This window comes from Leptidea sinapis, chromosome 40, assembly GCF_905404315.1.
Source record: "Leptidea sinapis chromosome 40, ilLepSina1.1, whole genome shotgun sequence".
Lineage (NCBI taxonomy): Eukaryota > Metazoa > Arthropoda > Insecta > Lepidoptera > Pieridae > Leptidea > Leptidea sinapis.
This window is the reverse complement of record NC_066304.1, coordinates 4,191,447-4,218,764: the sequence shown is the minus strand read 5'-3', so window position 1 is coordinate 4,218,764 and position 27,318 is coordinate 4,191,447. Positions and strand designations below refer to the sequence as shown.

At 33.9% G+C, this 27,318-nt stretch overlaps 1 protein-coding gene across 1 annotated transcript; it reads right to left on the bottom strand.

Annotated features, from left to right (window-relative positions):
- Positions 1-373: 373 nt before the first annotated feature.
- On the bottom strand, positions 374-27,132 carry LOC126976418 (mitochondrial folate transporter/carrier). Its single transcript, XM_050824739.1, has 6 exons — positions 26,787-27,132; positions 25,105-25,258; positions 20,731-20,980; positions 10,849-10,962; positions 9,676-9,821; positions 374-3,421 (listed from the first exon to the last, which is right to left on the bottom strand). Exons 1-6 carry the CDS (start codon positions 26,932-26,934, stop codon positions 3,277-3,279), a joined length of 957 nt encoding a protein of 318 aa, XP_050680696.1. The 5' UTR covers positions 26,935-27,132; the 3' UTR covers positions 374-3,276.
- Between the last annotated feature and the right edge of the window lie 186 nt (positions 27,133-27,318).

Here is a 27,318-nt window from a genome sequence, read left to right as displayed (position 1 = left end):
CTTGAAAAACCCTAATATTCTAAACAGAACTACAATTATTGCGCTCGTCTCCTTGAGTCATAAGATGTTAAGTCTCATTTGGCCAGTTGTTTCACTAGCTACTGTTGCTTACACATTACTGGTTTACGGCAGAAATAGCCGCCGTTGTGGTACCCATAATCTAGCCAGCATCCTGTGCAAAGGAGCCTCCCACTGGTGACATCCAGATCGAAACACAAGTACTTGCACTTTGCTGCTTGTTGGTAGGAAAATGGGTCATGTAGCAGGTATCAAACTAATCTCGCAGTGTCTCAATATAATATCGTACCACATCAGCAAAACCGTCTATAAAATACTGAACCCACAATTGGGGTAAAGAAATAAAACGATTACATATTAAAAATTATTTATTTAAAGTAACATTTGCATACCTACATACCGTACACCATAACGATGTACCCAAACAAAAATTAACTGTCATAAAATCTTACCAACCACAAGTCGCAATGTCAATTAAAGAAATTGTGAAAAAAAAATGGTAAGGGCATTTCCTAACTATAATAAAAAAAATATAAGCCTAATATTAGATTAATTGTGGTACAATTTCACACAAATAATTCGTATTTAAAGAAAAAATGTACCTCTTACATTTATTGTAGAATAGAGAATATTAGATTTAATCGTATGTTTTAGGAAAAATACCTTAAAATTATTGTGGTAAGTTGGATTCTTAATTCCTTCTGGAATCCAAAGTTTTTGTCTTACCCGCAGACAAGTAGGTACTTTGGTATTAAAAATAAGAATTACGTCGTTACTTTCTCACTTAGTCACATCTTTCATGACAATAATTACGTTCTGTAATGAAGTTCCGTGTTTTAAACTTCCTTAAACAATCACAAACCGACACTTCTGTATACTTTGTATACAGTTGTATATGATGGAGCGTTATAGATTCTTGGCAATAGTAAGTGGAACATCTTCCCTACTAGCGTTGGTTCACGCAAGTTTAACGCGAAACGCGTGTGGGGCTGTTCACATACCATCTACGAACAAATATTTGATCTTTTTTGGGTTGTGGTCGCTAACATCAAATGTAAGACACGTAATTTTTTAATAACTTTCATTAATGTAGTGATCGCCGGAAAGCGTCTTATGTTTGTTGCCTTTTTATCGCGAAGATGTGCTAGTTATAGACCGATTTCGTTCAGGTAGATTTCATATTGTAAAAAGCAAAAATATAACGCCTTGGGCTTTTTTTTGGTCAAAGTAGTGCAAAGCAACATTAGCTACGATGTTTACCTATTTCAAAATTATCGCAATTTACGTACTGATCTATAAAAAAACAGCCGATGTTTTTCAGTGATACCTACCTACCGCATCCTCACCGCGCGCTTCTTAACGCAATTCCTGAATGTGACTTTTTCGCGGATGAACGGACGGAAATAATGTCAGAATGACTGTCAGCGGGATTAATATCTGAATTAACAATGAATTGGCTGTTTTTGAATTAGTGTAATTGGTGTTAACTGTTCAAATCAAAGTAAATAAAATAAGAAATAAATAAAAATTACCAATATTCATAAAGTTAACTAAGTAAAATGACACTTTTCAAACAAGTGTGAATTTATTTAATCTACATATATACGGTACAGGTACACGAAAAAATATTACTATTTTTTTTGACACCAATAATATTGTATCAAATCCGTGTCATCTTATGCGTAGCTTACTTAAATAAGAGCGAAATCGCAAGAGTGCGTTCGGACATCAGAATCGGAAATTCACTTTTTCATATAAATATGTAGAATTATTATTCACCGTAATTACAGTTAATTGCTGTAAAAAAACGAATTAGAAAAAAAAACAACTTGACTATTTTAATATTATACACGAACGTAAACGCATAACAATAAAAACGCCCAATTTATTTCATGAAACGATAATCCTAGTTCACGGTTATCACAATTGTGTTGCCATTTCGGAATCTATTAATTTAAATTTCCTACCACTCAGCATTGACTTCCATTGCAAATTTCAGTACACCAAATCAATATTTAATCTCTAGTCAATATATGATAGAAGAAATAATAATTATACTTGTAGGAATATCTTGTATTCCCTGCAAAACATTAATCATCAATTATTCTTGTGATGTCTAATAGCCACAGCCTCTCTGATTTGGCAAGCATATACAGACCTTAATTTATAACAAATGCAAGTAGAATATTATATTTACCTACGTTTACACTAACCGCAGTAAAATGTTGTAATATTCATATGGAACCGCAAGACGTAGACAGAAAACTGATTTTGATACTAGTAACACATAAGTAAAAAACAAGAATAACGTTGCGAAAACTAACACGATATTATGCTGTCAGCATCATGTCATACATTAGCAATATATTAGCCATTAGCGTATGGATAGACAAATAAAGCGTGCGAGACAGAACATCCTCTTACCTCTTCTGACGACATTAGGGTTGACTTCTTTACCTAAAACTGTACCTGCCTAGTTACTACCTAGTACCACTTGGCAAGAGCTCCTTGGCAGTTTGTTTATTAAACCAGACAACGCACGCATTGGCAAATCAACTTAGTTCTAAGTCTATGGTTTTGACAGTAATCAAGTAGCATTAGCTCGGTCAAGACTATTTTGTCTATGACCTCTGTCAACTGTCAGATCTGACGCATCTGCGACCTCATAGTTGTAACAAGTTTTGCACGTGTCGACTATTGGATCTGTGATATTTCTGCTATAAACAACTAAACTCATGATTGCCCATTAAGGTCGTCAAAAATGTCCGAGTGGCGTTGTGTAAACGTATTAACATTAAAACATTCATTCAAATATACAACTTATTTCGTAGTGGTAATGTTCAAAGTCTATTGTATACGCTCATAAGAAGCTCATTGATAGTGGTGCGATGTATTTTGTTTAAGCAATTGCAATGTAATAATTTAGCAAAATGATTAAAAAGGTCAAGTTACATAGTTTTAATTAATCTAAAGGGGCACTTACCTGAAATACGACACTTCATTCATTTTAAGTTTGGATATGCTGTTTTTTTTTATTTGTACAGTTTTTCACTGAACACTTTGTCATTGCGTGGCGTTGTATTCAAAGCGCGGTCTAAACTCTGCCACATGGACGCGTAGGTAGAGTTTTGCTTCAGACGAATTCTGAGCGTGATTGTGAGTCTAGTTGTTTATTGTACGCCAATGTATTTCCGAGTATTTTTTATCGTTAATTTTACCTGATGAGAATTTGATATTGTTTTTTTAATATTATAAAACCTATGACGCGAGTTTAATGTCCTGTCCGCGGCGCAACATAAAATGCGATACATTCTCATACATTAAGAAGGTGATCATTGTAGCGGGCACAACTCGAACTAAATTCGGTTTCAAACCCTTGTAGAAGCCTCGCCAACCTTCGTACCTGAAAACGTAATACAGTGAAAACAACTTCAAAATGGTAAATTCAATGCATAAAGGAAGTAAGGAAAAATAATACCCACCTATGACGATATTTGACAAGAATGTTTTCTGAAAAATTATAATAATTCCCTAATATTTTTACAAATTTGTAACTAACATTAAGACCTCATTTATATGATTACCATTAGAATATAAACAAACAATTACGCCAAAACAAAAGGAAATCAAAATTATGTATCGTGCCATTGAAAAAAGAATTACAGAGATCAATTTATGTATTTATAATTTCTACTAAAAAAAGAACATTTTTTTACCGTAATATTTTACGAAAGTATATATTATTATAATACAAAATAAAAGAGGAACATGAATCAATCGGAACTTAAGATTTCGGCTAAGAATTGTCCATTAATCACGTGTTTATAGCAACTTTTATACCCACTCCTCCCCTAGGCTGATACGTGATGAAGTTGCAGTGTCACACTCCTGTACCCTGATTTATTTTTGGTACAATATAGCATAGTACAATACAACTATAACAAAGGTATGAAAATGAAAACATATTATATATCTATTTAGCTTTTGCTTTTTTAATTTTTTCATAAAGTTACACTGTTGTATAATAATTTTGTTTGAAATCAGTAAATTGATTATTTTATATGTATTGGTTACTTAAATGGGTCAATTTTATTAATAGCGACTTTACCCGATCCTCTCCGCCCTTGTGATATTAAGTTTTTTTTACGAACCCCACGCGATCGATGGACAATCTATTTGGGTAAATAAAAGACTATCAATTCACCAATTTGCTATCATTTATTGATTACACAAATTGAAAAGGTGAGATAGAACAGTTAAATTGTAGTTGCATTCATATAAAAATATTTCTCAGTTTACGACGTGTGGCCAGCCACAATACTCAACTATCGTTAATATGAGAGAAACAAATAAATAACGCCTTCAATTATTATAACTATCACATTACCATTTGGTGTATTAAAATTATGTTCACACATTTCTGCTAGTCTTAACAATAATTTTATGCTATGTTTGATGGTTTGCATTCTCGGCTTTATTTTTTGTGTAACAAAGATCGTAATTGTGTACATATTATTTACCAAGTATCTGAGTCGAGATAATTATATTTATTACTCTAGTTTATAAGCCTTTCCTTATTTCAGAGTACATTAAACTTAAACGCACTTATAAGCAATAATAATATTATTAATTTCATTCTGTCCTTAAACACGTCATATTAGAAACACTTCTTAGAAAAATGTTTCAAATTAAGTTTAATTAAAGGTTAAAGAAAGTACCTATTTGTGTACAGTATGATCAAACCATAGGCCTAAAATATACTAGCGTATAGTCGAACAAAGTGTGCGAGAGAGAAGAACATCTAAAGAAGATTAGTCAGTTTTCGTTCAGTTCTGTGTCAACCGCGCTTTGAATACAATGCCACGCAACAGCATATCCAAACTTAAAAAGGATGGAGTGGCTTGTTTCAGGTAAGTGCCTCTTTAAATTAGCAAAATTATGTTACTAATTTGTCATTTTTAATCATTTTGCTAAATAATTACATTCCAATTGCTAAAACAAAATACATCGCTGACGTAATGTGCACCATAATCAATAGGCTTCTCGTGAGCGTATACAATAAATACACTTTGAACATTACTGCCACGAAATAAGGTGTTAATTTGCATGAATTTTTTAATGTTATCTGTAAACGTATATTATGTATAAACAACGCCATTCGGACATTTTTGACGACATTTTAATAGACGTTTGGGAGTCTAGCTGTCTATAGTACGTCAATGCCTAATACCTATATGTTCGCTATGCAAACAACAACCTTCTTAGTACTGAACGCTGATTGGTCAGGTAACGATCACAACACCTTGTTATTGGTCAGGAAATAATCACAACAAATCGCAAGCAAATAAGATCTCTGTTCCTATGTTCATTATGCGCATAAGGAGTTATAAGGTCAAAAATTTGAGCCCTGCGAATAGTTAAGCCTAAAGCACAATTATTAAATTTATGTTTGTGTGTCTGTACTGGGTTTCCTCACGACGATTTCCTTCACCGTATGTGTCATAAAAGTACATAAGAAATCCGAAAGTCAAGACACCTTCCTTGTGCGGTATTTCCGGGACGATACGACATGGATACCTTCAAAAAAAGCGCGTACACCTTCCTTAAAGGCCGGTAACGCTCTTGTGATTCCTCTGGTGTTGCAAGAGAATGTGGGCAGCAGTGATCGCTTAACACCAGGTGACCCGTACGCTCGTTTGTCCTCCTATTCCATAAAAAAAAGACACGCGAAAGGTGATAGGCAACGTAACTATAATTTACAACACGGACGCTCTTTGATAGATTAACTTGGCAACCAAGACTGCTTGAATAATATAAAAATAATATTTCATCGACAACTTTTTAATCTCTCTGTATACCTGATCATTTTTACCTTATGGTTTTAGGATTTTGAATCACAAAAACACCGCGTAACAACCCACATAGTTCATCACTTATTTCTTGTCTTATTTTGTTAGCTGTTTGTATTTTAAAAAATAAATAAATTGTGCTAGTCCGTACTTAGATTATTGTCAAAATGAAAAATATACTGGATATTTATTACAAAGAATGGTACGAGTTATGTAATGGTAATGTAATTGTGATCATCTGGATGTAGATAAGAATCGAATTAGTAGTAATACAAGTAGCCTGAATTCAAGAACAAAGTGCTTCGTGATGGGTTCATGTTAACCGCTCTAACGGCCGTTCCCAATATACTATCTACAGATAGAGATAAATTACTACCTTCTACTGTTAGTAATTAGCTGTCAATAATCTGAAGCTGTACCAATATATATGATAAGTCATTCTTATCGCCCTATATTGGGACGCGTGAATTGCAATTTCCATACAAACTTCTATCGCTGGTAAGCTATACGTCGTCCCATTGACAGACAGCGTGTACGGATAAGGTGAGTTACCGTCGAGAAGTTTATTAGGACAGAAAAGTTACGATTTTTATCTCAAGTAAGAGATTGACTGAATATCGGGAACGAAACGAGAAACTATGAAACTGTCAGACATTTTATGTTGATACTCTATAACAGACAATAACTGTCAAAGTAATTGGGTCACTAAAGATAACTTGCAACTTTTTTCCTTTTTTATGACATTGAGAGACGAGACGAGCAGGACGTTCAGTTGATGGTAATTTATACGCCCTGCCTACCACAATGCAGTGCCGCTCAGGATTATTGATAAACCCAAAAATTTTGGGCGGCACAACAATTGCGCTTGGCACCTTGAGACATAAGATGTTGAGTCTCATTTGCCCAGTAATTTTGTATAAATAAATACATATAACATGAAATACTATGGTTGCTTGGGGGCAGAGGAAACAGCCGCTCACGTTCTGCTGGAATGCTGTGAGGTGGCAAACTACAGGGCGAAGCAGCTGGGGTCACCAGGCGCTCTTCGGGAAGTCTTCCGAGACGTTAAGAAGTTGGGTGACTTCTTGGAGGAGCTTGGCTGGTTGGAGTAGCCTCTACCACCCTCGCACGCAAAAGAGAAGCAGATGTATTAGTATCCCTTTGGATAAATGTATCTTAATACAGTCCCCTATATGGTTAAATTATTTATCCATATAGATAGAACCTCTTGCTGCTAGACAACCGATGAAAACAGGCCAGGTTTATTACGTTAGTGTGCGTGACAAGTGATCTTACACGATTTGTATGTCTCTTTGTGTTAGTGTGTGTGCATTGCTCAAAATAGAAGTTAATTCCAACCTCAATTTATTTCGACGTTTTCACAGCTGTCATAATCTATCTGGACGTATAAATATTCTAAGTCTAAATGCATAATGTTTAAGTTCATTCAGAAGATGTAGAATTTAAACTGCCAATAATTGTTAAAGTCGGTTTAGAAAGAAGAATTAATATTACAAGGGTCGTCCCTTGGTAATTCAAATTAAGGTATTCTTGCAGCAATGATGCAGATCAGATGGTCTCAATACATCCTAATAAGGGAAACTCAACTTCTCCCAAGCGAAAAAGTACTTTATGCAAAACCCATGATGAAAATGAAATAACCATAATTTTACTAAAAACAAATTGAAAATTTACGTTTGAGTTTAAATACTAACTAGCCAGTAGCATTTTCCTTCAAAGTCTTAAGTTGCCAAACAGTTAAGTTAGTCAATAAAAATAAGTCACTTTTCAAATTAGTTATACTTAAGTATAAAAATATCTTGTGGTATAACTTTAATCACAATGACAATTTGATATATTTTCTTAGTATTTTACATACAATTACGATCTTTGTTGCAGATATATATTATACATATATACATAGTTTTGATCATACAGTATCTATTAAAGAAAAGTATATTAATTAGAATAATTGATTTACAAAATCTATTATAAAACTAACGGAAATGTGTGAAAATGTAGTGATAATTTAATAAAATACTCTTTATAAATTCAGCTAAATGGAACTATCTATAATTATGTTATGTAACCTATATTCTAATGAAAATCTACAATGTTTTTTTTGTAATATTTTAATAATAATAGCGGATAGTAGAGTTCAAGCCTCGATATGTGAAAAATAGCATATTATTACTAAGTTTTAATCAATGTTAATATGATAATTAGTAATTAAAAACAAATCTATTTATTTATAGAACCTAATGTCGTCTCACCACACATGTAACGTAACAGATGTCTTTCGCGTATCATTTATTTAATATTTTTATTATTGTCTACTAAGTACTATTATCACAAAAAAAATTAAAAACTAAAATGTGGCATCACCGTACTATGTTACCAGCCAATTACAACGATCTGATGGGAACAATACACTACTTTATAAGAGATTATATTATAATATAAATAATAATGTCAATTATTAACATAAACACAACATATGTGTCGTGAGACAGGCTTTACAAAATTAAAATATGTCCAAGAACAGGGCTGTCTATTTCAGAGAAACACATGTACAACACATACTGTTCAATAATATTCCTAAAATAGGCAACCCTGCACCAACTACACTTAAACATAATTTCACTGATACATTTCTAAATTTTTGAATACATCACAATATAATTATAGTCAAAAAATAAACATTATTGAAAACCTGTCACAGCCGAATACAAACCAACAAACCTTAATCAACAAAACCTCTTCAAAAACAATAAATTGACAATGTCTAAAATCGATACTAAACGATACACATTCACAAGAAAATGCACTTTAACAAATGAATTAAAATAAAAACAATAAATTATAAAATCCATCTTAACCTAAACGCTTACCTTAACGACGTTTCACAGAGAAAATCTAACACGCCCTTAAACCCTGTTGTTGACAGCTGTCAAATTGTAAAACAGATAACCCAATGACACCTCTATACATATAGACATATCACGTCATATAAAAAAAAACCGAAATATTAAATATGCCACAACTTACACCATAATAAGTTTTGACTGCTGTGTCTATACATGGCCACATTTACTCGAGTTGCTTAAAATATTCTTGGTCAATAAGCAGCAGTGTACGTAAAACATTAACATCAAGTTTTAATTAGCGATGCGATTCCGATGCAGTTCAGTTTAGGTACCTAAACTGAACCGCTAAAATTCGTACCATGAAGTGCCTTTTACTGAATGGCGTTTGGATCGCTCATGAAAAATGAATCGTGTTGTAGTAGTAAGTAGCAACTTTTTTCGAATCTCTCACTTTGACACATAAGCTATCCAGTTTAGGTTGAAATATTACCTCATGGTACGAATGAATGAACGAACTAAATCAGTTTGCGATTCAATTTCTTGATTTGACGTCAACCTAAAATGGATAGCTCTAATGACGTCGTGGTACGAAATAGCAAAGCAGTTCATTTTAGGTTGTCAATTGAATCGCAATAAGAGTTCATGGTAGGACAGTGACAGTTGACACACGACTAAGGAAAAAAGTGTGCTTACATTGTCTCTTTAAGCACACTTTTGCCCAGACTGCGAATGATATGTCTGTGTGTATAGAACGTCATTGATATAAACACATAATACAGATAATACAATGAATTCGTGTAAACGTTTCCCATCAGATATATATAAGTAATCAATCGTTATTTGTGAATTTCTCCCAAATGAGCATAACTAGGCAAATGTTTGGCGTTACATGGAGGAGATACGGCGTTAGACCCTTGTAAAAGCCACGGATTCTTTCGTACCTCCACGTTTCTGTGATGCAATGCCAGGCGCCATTGTAGCTTCGATGCTGGTCTTGCAGACGAGCCCGGACCACTTGGTAAGGGTACGTGGCTCCGGCGGCGATAAGCTTCGACACCGCGGCAAATGTTAAATACTCTACCGACGTCTGGAATTATAGATACATTTGGTTAGGAATTTACAAAGGCAGCATAATGGTTATTAACAGTTACAAGTAAACTGTTTGATGTTATTCTTCATATGGGAAATACCACACACCGTCGTTAGCTGGTCAACTAGACCATTTATATCATACTTCAGCTACCAAGCCTCTTGTAACCACAACCAATGGATGAGAATTAATTAATATTATTATATTAATATATATATTTCAATTTATATAAGTTATAAAATATAAAATAAAATGCTCTATGATTGTTATAATTTAATTATTCTTAATTACGCGTTATTTAACTGAATTATGCGGTATAATAATATTGTCATCGGCTGTATTTAATACTTTCTTTATAACAATATTCTTTTTTCTACAAACGTAAAATAACACGGCGGTTATTTTTTAAAGATATCTGTTTTATTGTTATCAAATAGAAAAACTTTGCGTACATATAAATGTACACACACACACTTTTTATAATAAACATAATATTTTTTTTTATTTATTCGATCGTTTTCATCGCTTTATAATATAGTAAAATATTTAGTCCAGAAAAAAACACTAAACTAAGTATTTAAAAAATGGTGCAACACCAAAGAGCTTTAATTTTGGTGCGCTTATACAATACAATATTATGTACTATGTACTATGACGTCATAGTTCGTAACAACAAACAGTTACAAGTAAAAAATATATTTAATTATGTTTTTATTACGTCTATGTCTAGCGTAATGATGCAGACTATAATGAAAGTATAAGTCAATAAACCAATACTTCTTATTGCCTAACTAAGGAACATCACAAAACTATATAAACCTATTTCACAACTGATCACAGAAACTGAATGCAACAGCAATTTAATTTACTACTAATTTGGCTTATATAGCAAATAATGTTACATATTTAAGCCAAATTTTGACACAAATAGAGTTGTCTCAATATAAATATACAATGAGAATTCCTTTTATAAAACTAAAACAATGTTAACAGTCAGAGTTGTATAATATTTTAAGTTGCTCACCAATTTGATATCAATAGGCAAGTTCCTGTACTGGTTGTAACGGTTCTTCATTTCCTCGTATGTCATGAACTGCAGGGCGCCGTGTGACACACCAAACATACCGGGAACAAATCCCTGTAAACATTCAAACAATATAAATATGAATTTAATAATAAATAGGAAAATTGACACACTTTTACACAAATTATCTTGCCCCAAACTAGGCATATAGCCTGTACTATGGATTGCAATACAACGATATATTTAATACGATATACATACTTAAACATATATAAATATAAATAAACATCCATGACTCGAAAGCATATCAATGATATGTTGGACACCTCCAACATACATTGTTATGCAGACGACAGCACTGGTGATGCCGTATACACGGGCCATGCAGGTCTCTCTCGGGAAAACGTCGACCAGTGCCGGGAGACACTTGTGTCTTCTATCGAGTCCTCTCTCGAGAAGGTCGCGGATTGGGGTAAATTGAACCTTGTCCAATTTAACCCCCAAAAGACTCAAGTTGCGCGTTTACCACTAAAAAAACCCCATTTGTCGAATCACCGCTCTTCGATAACACTTCCCTTAAAGCCTCGCCTAGTATCGGAATACTGGGTCTCCAAATCTCGAGCGATTGCCAATTCCGTGGCCATCTGGAGGGCAAAGCCAAATTGGCTTCCAAGAAGCTGGGCGTCATCAATAGAGCACGGCAATACTTCAATCCGGCCCACATTCTAGCGCTCTACAAAGCGCAGGTCCGACCACACATGGAGTATTGCTGTCATCTCTGGTCTGACGCATCCCAGTATCAGCTTGATCCATTTGACCGCGTGCAACGCAGAGCAGCTCGAATTGTCGGGAACCAAGTGCTCTGTGAACGGCTGGATCACTTGGCGTTGCGTAGAGACGTCGCTTCATTGTGTGTCTTCTACCGCATTTATCACGGGGAGTGTTCCGAAGAGCTGTTTAACCTGATTCCTGCCGCCGAATTCCACCTTCGCACGACACGCCACAAGATATCATCCCCACCACCTGGATGTGTGTCGGTGCTCCACAGTGCGGTTTTCAAGGAGCTTTCTTCCACGTACTACAAAGCTGTGGAATGAGCTTCCTTGTGCGGTGTTTCCGGGACGATACGACATGGGTACCTTCAAAAAAAGCGCGTACACCTTCCTTAAAGGCCGGCAACGCTCTTGTTATTCCTCTGGTGTTGCAAGAGAATATGGGCGGCGGTGATCACTCAACACTAGGTACGCTCGTTTGTCCGCCTATTCCATAAAAAAAAACAAATATCCATAATCATCATATAAATGTCTGCACCTATCAGGATTCGAACCCGAGACCTCAAGCTCAGCAGGCAGGGTCACTATCCACTGCCTATATGGTTCGATAATAATAAATTAATATTTTTAAACAGTAAAACAAAGTTTTAAAAAAGTATAAAGTAACATTTTGTACATCTACACATATTTAGATAAATTGTTAGTTAGGGTACTTCAAATTCACTAAAATAAAAAAATCAAAAATATTTTAACAAAAAAACAACCGACTTCAAAAACACTATTCCAAAACAATAGATATAATAGGCACTAAAAAGTATAAAAATAATTGCGTATTTTTATACAGTCTAATTAATTCATTTAATTCTAGTTACGATTATTGTTATTCTTCGAATCGGTGTCCTTCCGCCGCGACCCGCTCTCGCCTCTCCCCTCCTCACGACTCAAGCACATCTCACCTATAACTACATAGTTATAGGTGAGATGAGTCCAAGATACTACATATCTATGTAGTTACAAACCTATCTTGGATGACACCGACTCCAAAAATCACAATAGTCGTAACTAGAATTAGATAAATAATTATATTTTTTATTTATTTTTTATTTTATTACTAATGTTTAGCACATTGGCGCTTTGAATTAATATATTATGTTAGTGGAAAGAGAAGAAAAAACCTAGGACCATATAACGTATTTTATTTATTTGTATATACCTGATTTAATTCTTTAATTTTTTTTCTAGACCTTTTCTACATTAAAAAACGATAATAAATCACATTACTTATTGATACACCTAAAATTAGTAATCGTGGAATTTTATATTTAAAATATATCGAATTTCTTCATAACATTGTCCTTTTGACAGGAAGAAAAACAAATGAAAAATTAATTGCTGGAAACATTTTACTGCTTGTTTTTTTTATAAATGTAGGACCTTCTGTGAAGTCTTCAAAACCAGCCAGATACAATAATACAGGCAAAGAGATTTCATTACAAGTTTATTTATACTATTACGCGAAAAGAAACCAGAAATGTGTAATGAGCGCTTGAAGGGATCAACTTTTTTATTGAAAAGTAGATGTAGGTATGGGTCACCTAATGTTAAGTAATAACCAATGCCCATACTCTCTTGTAATACCATGACCTTAGAGTTGGTTGCATGCGTTTTTATTAGACTTACAGACGGCACGGCCTGTTGGAATTTATTATTTTTAACAACACCTACCGCCAAATAAATTTAAAAACAAATCTTATTAATATATCCGTAATTATTTTTGAGGTATATTCATATATTTAGTAGGTAATGAGCATAAAAGTTGCGTAACCATTTAGTTAATATACAGAGGTCACTATAGATAACCTGGTCTTATTAAATATTGATCTTTAATTCGATGTCAAGAACTGGATATATCCAGTTACTTCCAAAACATATTGATGTTTGCATCACAAACCCCAAAAAACTCAAAACCTATTTTTCAATGATTGTTCCCAGGTGTTTTACATTCAGGAAGGTGTGCAGATTTCAATACAAGTTCTTATCCCCACTGACACGGATTTTTAAATACTTTTGAACTTTCTTTATGTATACTAATATTATAAAATTACTGAACCAATTTTGAAAATTCTCTTACTAATAGTTAGCCACATTATTTGTATGCCTCATAGGCAATATATTAACCCGAAAGTAAAACATTTTCGTGGTAGTCGGATATGCAAAGTAAGTCGGAGATAAAACAGTCAAAAACTAAAAATAATTTATATGGCAACAAAATATAAGTAATCGGGGAGCCCCCCACTCAACACCTTAGGGAGGAGGGGATGGCTGAAAACCAGCGCTGCACGGAAACATAAATCCATTATTCCATGTCAGGTGTAGCCTTTTCCTTTTGCCCTATTGTTTCATCCTGAAGCCTAATTATTCATTTTATATTTGTAATATTTTCAAATCAAATCATCTTTATTTGCAAGATAAGGCAATAATAAGGTGTTGTTGGTTTATAATTAACTGGTGCTCTTATCCTAACCCATAAGGCATGCAAAATTATAATGGAATACAAATTCAGTTCACGTTTTAATTTCTGTAACAATTATAATATACTGTACTATACTAAAAAAGATATACATCCCAAGCAAACTTGAATTAACGTCAGTCATATAATAGTTTATAGTTATAATAGTTTATATAATAGTTTCATAGGCTTATTCATTTTAATTTATAATATAACTAGCTGACTGTAGATAATAAAAAAATACTGTCGTAAAAAATGCTCCCTGTTGTTATAATGAAATTGTTGGAACAAGTCAGCGGAGCAGAACAACACAGCGGAACTGTCAAACCGTGCGTCACTAAATGCTTTCATAGAAAATATGTCCATACAAAACAAATATTGAAAATAAAAATAATTATGGGTCCCCAATCGAAATAAAAACTATCCTATCTCTCAAGTTGGACCAAACTGCACTCCGTGAAGTAATCCCCATTAAATTCCGTTCATTAGTTTAGGAGTCCATCGCGGACAAACAACGTGTCACGTAATTTATATATATTAAGATGTCATTAGCTACACAATGATTTTGTATGGCAATAAATAATTTATTATTATTATTATTAAATATTTGCCGAGTCAGTGGATAATACATATAATTACTATTGGAAGAAGAGCGTCCTAACACGAACAATACAACCAGAACTGACATTTGATTAGTCAGACAACAATGCAGCATAACGAAGGTATTTATAAGAAATTGTAACTCTAACAGAATCGACAACGGATTCGTGGAATGAATGGGACAATTGTATCCAAAAATACACGTCAACCCGACGGACACGTGACTTTGGCACCTTGTCAAGTATAAACACGCTTTATTTGAGCAATAAAGGAATACATGAATCACATAGATAACTACAAAAGATGAAAATATATTCGAGGTGAGGACATAAACATATGTATGTTTCTTTGTAAAATATTATTTAATCTTAAAGAGTAAAATTAGCTGTATTACATTACCAAAGGTTTTTTAATGACAACAAGGGACGAGCCGAGCAGGACGTTCATCTGATGGTAATGGATACGCCCTGCCCATTGCAATGCAGTACCGCTCAGGATTCTTGAAAATACCAAAAATTATGATCGGCACTACAATTGCGCTCGTCTCCTTGAGACATAAGGCATAAAATGCATTTATTTTCTCAAAATTGATTCCCTTAGAATTCTTTTTGATGTCACTTCTAAATATACTAGATACTACTACCGCTTCGGAAACAAATGGGGCTCTGAGAGAGAAGAAGCGGCGCAAGAAACTCTCCCAGCATTCTTTTTTTTTTGCGCTCTTTTCAATAAAAGTATACAATATTGTACAATTATTTCTATCGCTATAAAGTAATCATAATCTAGTCCCAGGCTGTCCGATCATTTAGATATTCAACTGTGGAGTAATACGAATTTACGGCAGAGCCATTTTTTTTATAAAACATTTAAATTTATTTATAGATAATGCCAGAACAGTGGCTGGGACTTTATTATAAAAGTGTATACATTTATCCTGAAAGCTATTATGTATCTTATGAAGCCTACTAGAATTAGTTAAAAGCAATCCCTTATCTCTAGTGTTATAATAATGAAAGGTGAATTTTTGTGAACGTTTATCAAATTTTCATAAATGCACTGACAGTGAGCCGTCATAATTTATTTATTTCTTTAAATTTTTCTTTGAGAGACTGTCAAGCTGATATATAGCACGAACAGCTCTCTTTAGCAGAGCAAACACTATATCAATGTCAGCAGCATGACCCCATAGTAAAATACCGTACGTCATGATGCTTTGAAAATACCTGAAGTACACTAATCTAGCGGTCGCAACATTCGTGTACTCTCTAATCTTTCTAACGGCATATGCTGCAGAGCTGAGTCTATCTGCTAGTTGGACAATATGTGGACCCGACTGACGCTTTTTATCTAACGTGATACCCAAAAAGACCGTAGTGTCCACAAGTTCCAATCTCTGGTCATTTATAAGTACGTTGGTTTGTACCTCCGCTGTGTTTGGTGTAATGAACCGTAAACACCTTGTTTTTTTACTGTTTAAGTTCAGATTATTCGTCTCAAACCGACGCACTATCTTTGAGAGTGCATTGTTTACCTCATCATCAATATCTGCACGTCGATTCACTTTAAAAATAAGTAAAGTATCATCAGCTAACAATACAATCTTAAGTTTCGTTTACCCAGTAATTTCACTAGCTACGGCGCCCTTCAGACCAAAACACAATAATGCTAACACATTACTGCTTCACGGCAAACATAAGCACCGTTGTGGGACCCATAATCTAGCCGGTATCCTGTGCAAAGGAGCCTCCCACGGTTTTAATAGTTCAATCGATGCCTTTACAAGTCATTATCGGGCATGCGATGCGAATAGTAATGATTCAAAAATTGAACTATCAAAACCTATATATCTGGTTGAGTTGACATTGGGATAATGATAAAAAAGCAAAATATCTCTACAAAGCGCTAATTCCAAAAATTCTCAATTAAATAATGAAAACGACACGTTTGTGAAACGAGACAAATGGGTGCGAATTTTAATGAGTGTTTTAATTAATGAATACACGTTAGTTCTTAGTAGCCTTGTATCGTAATTTCCGTAATGGAGTTTGACGGTGTATTATTCTGGTGGCTATCCTAATAGTAGTTTATGTGACTGTTAACAATGAAGGGCACTAAACATGAGAGTGGGTGGGAAAAGAGCTGAAGGCGAATTTCATAATAACATCACACGAGTGTTTTAGTGTCTAATTATGTATAGTCACATACACTATAAAGATCTACCCACGTATCATAAGCCTCCACGATGCATTCAAGCAAAGATAATGTAAATACTACGTAATAAAAATCGGGAATGCCTAAGTTAACATTGAAATTTTGTTTAGTATGGAACGAGCAGTGATTTGACATAAGTAAGTAAATATTAGTAATTCAATATGGCGATTGGCCACGAAGTATAATCCGGCTAAGCTTGAAAGGGGACAGTTGCTTAAAACGAAGTGGATTTCGGCTATCTCCGTTTTTTGCAACATTATAGCAGTCATCTGACAATCTATCAATGAGTACACGTTTCAAAGAATCGAGCGAATTACTTTTATCATAGAGTTTTGCTAGGCTGCAATCAGGAGCCGCATATTATGATAGTGGTGGTAATGAAAAGTTATCGGGCAGCTGTAATAGTTTTTTTTTAATTCAGAGACAAACTAGAGTCGGCCCCAACTATGATATTAACTTAGGTACACGCATCATTTAACAAATTTCTTTACAAATTGACATTTCATTCGAACTAAACGTCATCTCGAAATTTCTTTGTATTTCAGAGATGTTCGAAATTTGAATGAAATAATACTATTGAAATCGATGTTATAATTTTAGCAATAATAAAAAATTTTACAGATAACAATTTGTTCTAACAAAACAATATTTTTATTGTGGTCATAATGTGCGGTTCTTGAACACATCATGGAGGATTTATGATATTTGAGTTTATAAAGTACATAATTTCATGGAAGCTATAAACACAAAATTATATATCTACAGCGAGCATAACGAGGCTTTAACATTACTACTGTATTTCACAACTAATTGGCACACATTCAATTCCCTTTAACTACGGAACTTAAGAAATATATAGAGTCGTAAAATAGCAAAGTTGAATTTACGTAATTATTGTAACTGCGAAAGTAGAGTAGTTCCTAACAAAAATTAACACCATGAAAATACAATATGAAATCACTTGATGAACGTCAAAACCCATTCGAAAAAGTATGCCTCAGTCCTGGGAAGAACGAGCGCAAGAAACTCGGCGGGCTTTTTTTTGTAAGATTTCGATACGACCAAAATTTATAATTTTAATAACCTGAAGGCGGCCGCTCCATTACAAATCTGAGTTGTTTTAGTGCCAACATTACACATTGTAACATGACATAGACACAAGACTAGACGACTAATAAGTTCCCTTTGACCTTCTAGTTACTACTTTATCAAATCTGCACCACAGACTGGGACAAATACCAGAAATATTAAATCAACTCTATATATATATATATAAACGATGCTAACACGACATACAATTCATACTTGGAAGTATTAATCATTTCAGGAAATGTATCAACAACGAGGAAGTATCAAGAGTTAGAACGTATCAATATTTCTAGTTATATCTACAGAGCATTGATTTATCATAAAAATATATATCGATAAAACACAGCGCTTTGTTCGCAGCTTCGTCTCACTATTCTCTACATTTTTTTTGTTGCAGTAATGCCTGTGATCGTTATCAAAAGGATATACCGTATACATATTTAACCTACGCATAGAAACCGCATTGAAACGTAAAATATACGATACAGAGAACGGTCTTTCAAAAGTCCAATGAAGCAGTTTTAATCAAAATGGTCTTTGAGTACCTATTTCTCGCTGTTCCTCAAAGTTGAAGCTTTCGCCAATCACACCAAGAGGATGTAAATACTACTTAATAAGAGGCTGAACTGACCTAAGTAAAATTTGAAATTTAGTTCACGTGCAGTATTTGACATAAGTTTGAAATAGTAGTAATTACAGTATGGTGATTGGCGACGAAGTATAATCCGGCTAAGTATGAAACCGAACAGTTGCATAAAACGTAGTGGATTTCGGCTATTTCAGTGTTTTACAAGATTAAGATTAATCGACGGAATCGCTTTTTTCTTAGAGAGTATCGCTAGGCTGAATCACACCAACTTGAAAAATTTACCCTAGAAGAAAAAAAAAATCTTGCCTTACTTAAGCCCAACAACAACAAACCTTCATTCACATAAAGACGAAAAAAATATTATTGCCACAACGATGAACGATTAACATTATTGTTAGTCTTAAGAGTAATTGTTTTTTGACAACGAAGTTGTGGAACAATGGAGAATATAATAATGCATTTAGACGTGATTTCAAGATTTTATTGATAGATAATTGTTTTGGTCCTCAAGGTCGACCGATAAATACAATGGATATTCAAATCTTTAGATCGATCAATGTTACGATAAGTGACGGCTGACGTGAAAGTATTGTTTTGATTTTATTTTAGCTATTTTAGATATTCGAGAATCTCTACTAATCGCCAGACACTAACAACGAAACTAATTTACCAATCTCTACCCGTCCGTTGGGCGGCCTATGCCCAGAAAGCGCATGGCGCTATGACCAGTCTTAAGCCGCCGCGCGTTACCGACGCCAAGTTCAACGGGCTCGGGTTACACAATAAATTTTATTGCTTTTGAAGTGTTTCAGCTTGTTTATAAAAACGAACGTCAATGCTTTTGTTATTAAACAAGCTAGCGCTTTGTTAGATAACATAAACAATAGATACTGCGTAATTTAAACAAATTTCGTTTAAAGTAGGGCTGTCATGCAGTTTTTATGATTTTTTAGATTTACCTACAGATTACTTGTCGATTATTACTAATGAATGTAGTAATTTTTGATAACTAAAACATACTTCAAAGTTACTAATTAGTAATAGAATAGTTACTAAAACATCATAGATAATACAAAAAAGAATTTTTAAATCGACTGCTACAGGTAATTTTTACGGCTGACCGCATTTTGAGGGCTTGTCGTATTTTACACAAATAAAGTTTTAAAATTAAATATTTTTACTTTTATAGTCTGTTAAATTACCTTTCTTGTGGTTTAATTAATCAATCTTGAATATTCTTAACTCTACATGTACTTACTTACTTATAAAAACTACGGTGCGTGAATTGAAAAAGAGAGTAAATTTCCGATTACCCTCAATTTCAACTAACTAAATAATTTAAATAATATTAAGACAAATTACAGTTACGATTTTTCTCACTATAAACTATTATTGTATATATTATATTTGTATCACAAAAACAAAAGGAAATACTCTAAGAAATAGGTATCGTGTAATATTATTTAGTTTCGCTAATGTATTTTCATATTAGCTAATTCTACTGCATCATAATATAAATGCTCTAATGAGAAATAATTACATAATATTATGTAAACGAGACATTCGTTTCATTCTAAACCTGATCGACGGATATTAGAATAATGCCCTTTTAACCAAAAGGATAAATTACTACCTACTGATTAAAGCAACTATACCTATTTGTGGAATAAATTATGGACGATGCGGGACTCTTGGGTTCCATCCGAACTCTCTTACCAACTGAGCCAACCGTCCGAGTGATGAGAAAAAGTGACGACGAGACATGAACTGCAATTGCGCTCGTCACCTGGAGACGCAAGATGCAAAGTCTCATATTAGTCCAGTTATCTCAAATAGAAACAAACAGCAGAAAAAGGGACCTCTATTTCGTTCTAGCGAGAATCCGGTGCAAAGAAGCCTCCCAATGATAATTGAAAGTTCAGTGGACTATTTTTAATTTTTTGACGAGCAATCTGCGCTGGAAAAATACCCACGTTAAGGTAATCCCTAGGCTACACTGAAATAACATCAATTTACGGTCAAAGACGGACTAAGCGCTTCCTCAATGTACATATACGTGAATCACTATGAAGATGCTTACCTAATGATCTAACATAGCAACAAAAACTTACCCTGTAAAGACCTCTAAAGCCTTCCGTCCGATATATCTTCGAGAGTCCATCGACCATGCCCTTGTATCTCTTGTTGTCTGCCACATGTTCTTCACTGTACTGCAGGCAGAGTCTTGTCTTCACCACCCAGATGGGGTTCGTCATCATGAGAGACAGCACCCCGGCCTGGGCAGCGGCCAGCATGTGCAGACCTGGCCCCAGGGGAGTGCGAGCGTTCCCTCCCTGGATCCATGTTTTGATTGCGTTGTAGCTGTAATATTCAATTCTAGTGTCAGGCTATATATTGTCTTTGGAGTACCAAAGACCTTATCTAGAAATAATACTATAGCACCAAGGATGCATACATAATGCGTTAATATAACTTCCGGAAAATTCCGTCGAAGTAATAAAAAATATCACATTCCTAACAAATATCATGTAACTTTGTGTGCCACACCCTAAAGGCGAAAACTCGATGGTTCGCTACTGAATAAGTCCATATGTCACTCAATAGAGGAGTATTCCGTAGAGTAACAAACTAATAATCGCACAATACCCACTTTACGGATTTTACTTTTTGCTGTATTTCGAACCCGACAATATTTGACAAACTCGCGGACAAATATTATTTGTTTACATCGGACCGAATGAGATTCTGTTCGGATGAGTCCGAGTAGCGTAGGAAAAATTGGAAAACAATGTGAATGAAGCAACTTTTGAAGGGCAGCAGGTGTTTTTATCGTATCCACTATCCCTTGATGGCAGCTAGTCCAGGTAAAACCAGGAACAATATTCAACTTATTATGTATGGAACGATCGCTTCCAAGCCAATTTGAAGCACAAGAAGAGAAAAAGTTCTGCTGAGTTTTGTACTCTCAGGTCTGACACACTTCGAACGAATGGTAGATTCTGAATAAATCTAATTTAGAATATCATCATTATCATTCAACAGGAAGACGTCTGCTGCTGGACAAAGGCCTCCCCCAAATATCGCAATGACGATCAGTCCTGCGTTGCCCTCATCCAACGAGTTCCGGCGATCTTTATCAGATCGTTAGAATATACTGTTTGCATTTTAATCAATTGGAAATTTAGCAAAAATCACCTTCCAGCATTTCACTGCCTTCATTTTTATAATCAGTGGTAAGTTACAGACTGATACACAAACAATTATAGCATAGATACTTTCAACCATTTGCTTTTGTAGAAGCGATTAGTAATCTAATCTAAGCCGACACTGAATCGATACTAATCATTAGTTCAATATAAGTATTCCGCCCGAGGTCCTTTGGTTACTGACGTTTGTTCTTTTTTATAAAAAACGTTATAATAAGTGTTAAGGAGTCTCATATTTTTTGAAGAGAAGGTAAAACGAGGGGAAGGTTCGCCTGATATTATGTAGTCACCACCACCTACAATCTCTTGCAACGCCAGAGGAATCACAGGAGGGTTGCCGATCTTTTGGTAAAGGTAATGTCGTATCGTACTGGAAACACCGCACAAGAATGCTCATTCCACAATCAAGCTATGAGATAATTAATAAGCATATAATTTTTGATTTAGAAATGTTTTGAATTGATTACGTAATCTGGCCATTGAAAATTCTATCTGATCTATATTATGCAACCGATTTTGTTAGATTGGTATTAAATCTTTACATTATATATTAGAGATTTCCACGTATATGTATAGTCACTCATCACGATATCTCTGGAACCATTAGAGCTAAAGACTTGAAATTTGGTAGGAAAAAGTGGTATGAATATTCTTTTCACCGAGAAGAGGTCAGCTAAGAACGGATTTTACGAAATTCCACCCCTAAGAGGGGTTGCGGGGGCGTTAATTATTTCCAATAATTGTTTTGTATGGACATATTTTCTATGAGAGAATGTATTGACGCAAGGTTTGACAGTTCTGCTGTGAAACAATTTCATTACAACAACATTATATACAGAACAACGTCTGTCGGGTCAGCTAGTTAATGGTATAAAGCCAGTCCTTCAAAACTATGAAATCAGTCGTCGACCTTCAAGGCTATAAATAAAAGGGGAAAGTCGTTCAAGGGCCTCTCTCGACAATCGATAATTGGTTATTTACCCGACTATCGACTACAACTAAAACCTACGTAGTTAGATAGGTTTCGGTGTTATTCGGTAGTAAATATCTCAATAGAATTTAGGCATTCTAGGAATATAGGTAAAAATATTCGAACATAAGTATAACAACGATTTTTACTATTAAACAAACTGTCGCACCAACCTTTTTTTTATTCTATAATTAACAGTTAAAGACGAAAGAAAGATAAAAAAAATGTTTCAGCATTAGCTACATTATTGGCGAGTAACATGGACTTGTAAATTATTTAAAAAAAAAATTGAAATTTACGAAAATTGCTACAATGCAACCCAAGGTTTCCCAAATTTGCATAAGTACAAGTCAGTATTGAGTGTGTGTAGCAAAACTATTGATGATACATAAAATAAACTATGTATATTGTATTTTTAAAACTGAAACGGATGGGCAACTAGTTTTGGATTATGTAAAAGTTACTAATACAAGTTATCTTAGCAAAAACTGGTGTAAATAAAACACGGGTGTTACATTATATAATCTGTATTTTCGAATAACAACCTTATCTCAATCATGCCATTAAAGTACATACATAACAATCATAAACATTTTATTTTTGTATGTACTGAACTATTTACTATTTAGGTATTAAAAAAAAATTAAAAATGTTCCAACTTCCAACGCACAAAGTTCAAACACACCTTTAGTTTTAATGAATGCTTTTAGGGGTTGCGAAAATGAAATAATTTCATTATTCAATATACAACCATAATATATATAACTACACTGGTGTTAAGTGATCACAGCCGCCCATATTCTCTTGCAACACTAGAGGGATAACAGGAGTGTTGCCGGCCTCTAAGGAAGGTGTACGCGCTTTTTTGAAGATACCCATATCATTTCGTCCCGGAAACACAGCACAAGGCAGCTCAGTCCACAGCACACAGTAAGTGGATGAAAATTGCCTGAAACCTGCACTGTGGAGGACCACCACACATCTAGATGGTGGGGATGATATCCTAATAGGTGGCGTGCCGAAGGTGGAATTCGGCAGCAGAAATCGGATGATCTCTTCGAAATACTCCCCTTGATAAATGCGTTAGAAAACACACAATGAAGCGCACCTCTACCAAAAGAGTAGGAAGACTATTGAAGTCGATTTTTTTGGTAGGCGAACTTACTGAAAACAAATGACAAGGGACAGAGTACAGTGGAAGCAGAGGAAGAAGCCTTTGCCAAAAGCTGCAAAGAGCTGAAGGAAATATTATAAATTTTGTACCCTAATAATTTCAAATCAATTTGGAATAAAAGGCTTATTTGTATTATAAGTAATGTGACTTGCAAGTATTATACCTAAATGACCATCTATTGGAAAACCCAAGTCTGGGGGCCTATTCCTAAAATCGATATTCAATACATCGTGGTATTAGTCGTGTCAAATCCTAGTCTTAGTAACATCACATTCAATGTCAAAATGATGATTGAACAAATGAAACATTTTTCGATATTATCAGTCCTACCCGTACTCTAAGTTGAAAATGTGGGAGACGAATATTCGAATTTGACAAATAATCAAACATTACTTTTACGATGATCTCAACGACGCCTTTAGGCTGTCGTTGTTGTTATCGTTTGTATAGATATATTTGCCTTAAAACATACTCAATAAATATTATTAAAACAATTATATATGATTTACTATTCAACAAGATTTTTTTACTACCAAGTAATTTAAGTCATTTTGTTGATCGTTTATGTGTAGAAAGTAATGCAAATGACAAATGTTATGTTTATGTCGACAAGAAGGTTTGAGTTACTTATTTTTATGTTTTAATATCCGTAAGTTTTGTATTATTTACTTAATTTTAAATGGTCATATTACATTCATTACAAAATTTTTGAATTTGTGAAAATGATGCAAATTAGTGGTGCAGAGTCTGGCATGGTCCTACCACCACCACCTAAACTATTTTTTGACTTTTGACACTTAACAGAGACATTGCACAGATAATATTTAGTTTTTCAAGGTCTGCGCATAATTCATTCACTCTAACATTGCAAAAAAAAACAAAATATTTGTCTTTAGTTATGATGTTGTTACGATAAACGATATGGAATACGAATGATATATTCGGGGTAGTATTGTATAATTCCGAATATATCATAGTCGATTTTGCGATTAGACCTCCTGTGTGGCATGAAAATTGTGCTTGTCACCTTAAGACAAGATTGTAAGTCAGATCAGCCCAAAACACATAAAACCATTGCTAGTTATAATTTAAAGAGTAATTCATTTTGATATGAATCTGAACTTTTCATACTCACAACAAGAAATAGAATCCCCAGGCGGAACCAGAGCCCCAGATGTTTGGAGTTACCCCTCTATACAGGCCTTTGACACCTTCATTCTTTACAATTGTGACAAATGCTCCACTGAGGCCATCATACCGTGGAACAGTCGCAGTTCTGCCATCATTTACTGTTGAAATTAAAACAAATATATTGATTATGAACAAAAATGCTACCATATACTACATAATATATTGTTTTCTTTGTGTACATATCATTATATTTTGACTGTACAATAATAGGTGTTAGTAAAGCAGGTCGCTACAAAAGTTTCATAGAACATAGATCACAAGGTTAACTTTTGGTTAAGAAATTGCTAAATCATATGAACTGTTGGAATAGGATTAATTTATTTACAAATTTTTGTAGAGTGCCATTGGTCAACAAATATTGAATCATGTTAACATACAACATGCCTATGTTGAACCTTTATTTGAAGCGCAACAGAATTAATTTAATATTTAAATATCCATACCAGCTTCATTCAAGAATAATTCACAGAATATTATTTATAATTATTTTTCAAAACTTTTAGTAAATGATTAATTAAATTCAAACAGTATTAAATTTTTATGTTCAAGTTAATGATATGTTAACTAAGCTTAAAGGGTTTTAATTAATATTTCCTGCTGCTAGTGAGAATGACATCATTTCAATATAACATTTTGTGTCATAGGGTAAGTTGGATTTTTATCTAGATAATATAAATTAGCATATAAAATACCTGTTTGTATAAATAATTAGTGTTATATCAATAATAGGGGCAAATAAAGAAACCCAAAGTGTGAGTTTAGTGATAAAGAACAAGCAAGATATAGCTCATAAGAATTTTGTCACACTGAACAATGGAAACACAAAAAAATACACCTTAAACTAACTTTATACATAATTATATAAAATTTATCATATCTCATCACTTTATACCTAAGTATCTCATATTATGACATCATAAATAAAATGACTTTGTAGTGGTTATTTTGTTTTATTTTATTATTGATTATTTGAGTACCTCAACATTATTTAAGAAAATTGGTACATGATAAAACAACAAATCTTGTATCCTTAATTTCAAATAATATAATATGCAATGTCACAGTAAGTATATGTCTTCAATTAGTTAATATTATTATTTCACCACAATTTAAATAATAACAAAACATCCTTAACCATAAAATTGATGGCATGTTATAATAAATATCTTCAATAACTCATATGAATTTTGAATTGTGTACTTCATCTTGTAAAAAAAACAGTAACAAAAAATATACACTCCAAACAGAACTATAATATTACATAATTTGGGGATGTGAACAAGTTTTGAGTCAAGAACAACACTATCCTAAAAAATCACGACCACAAGATTCAAATTTGAATGCAAAGATAAACTTAATGAACATGCACATGTAAATCGTGAAATATCAGCAACACATTTCATCATTTGCTAGGAGTAGAAAAAAATTCAAAATGCACCACTCCCAAATTCAAGTTATATAGCATACCATGTAGCATAATGTCGTGTCTCAAACTAAAATAACATTATTCATAAACAATAACAAAAACGTTCCTCTAAACTCTAAAATTTATGACAAAAATTTAAAAAGTCGCCCCTTCATCATAACACCGTGTATTAGAAAAGTAAAAGTAAGCATTACACATACCTGCAAATCGTATTTTGATCAAATCCAAAGGGTGTAAAATAAGTGTGGATGTAACACCGCCTGATATTCCAGCAACCAGATGCTCATACTTTATATGACTGAGGAGAGCTAGCTTTGAAGACGACGAATTAGGATTCTTTGTAGACATTTTTGAATCGATCAGAGCGGAAACATTTTGTTGGTGTCGAATTTGCAATTACGCTTTCCTCACACTTTCCCACGAATCTTTATCAAAATTTAGGAATCTTTTGTCACTGCACATCATTGCTTCGCTAATATTTCGACCAAATGAAATATACGTGCTTGTAAAAATGATGGATATTTCCACATGATTTTTGACTTCTATTCGGTGCTGCCAACATAAACGCTATATATTTAAATAATGGCACAGGATTCAAGCCACAATTCTTGCCTTGACTAAAAGTGATGTTAACAAAATCGGCGGATAGATATATTATAGTAAATACATTTGAAACTATAGTCTATTGATGTGAAACATCTATAGCCGCACGTAAAACCGATTTCAGGCGTG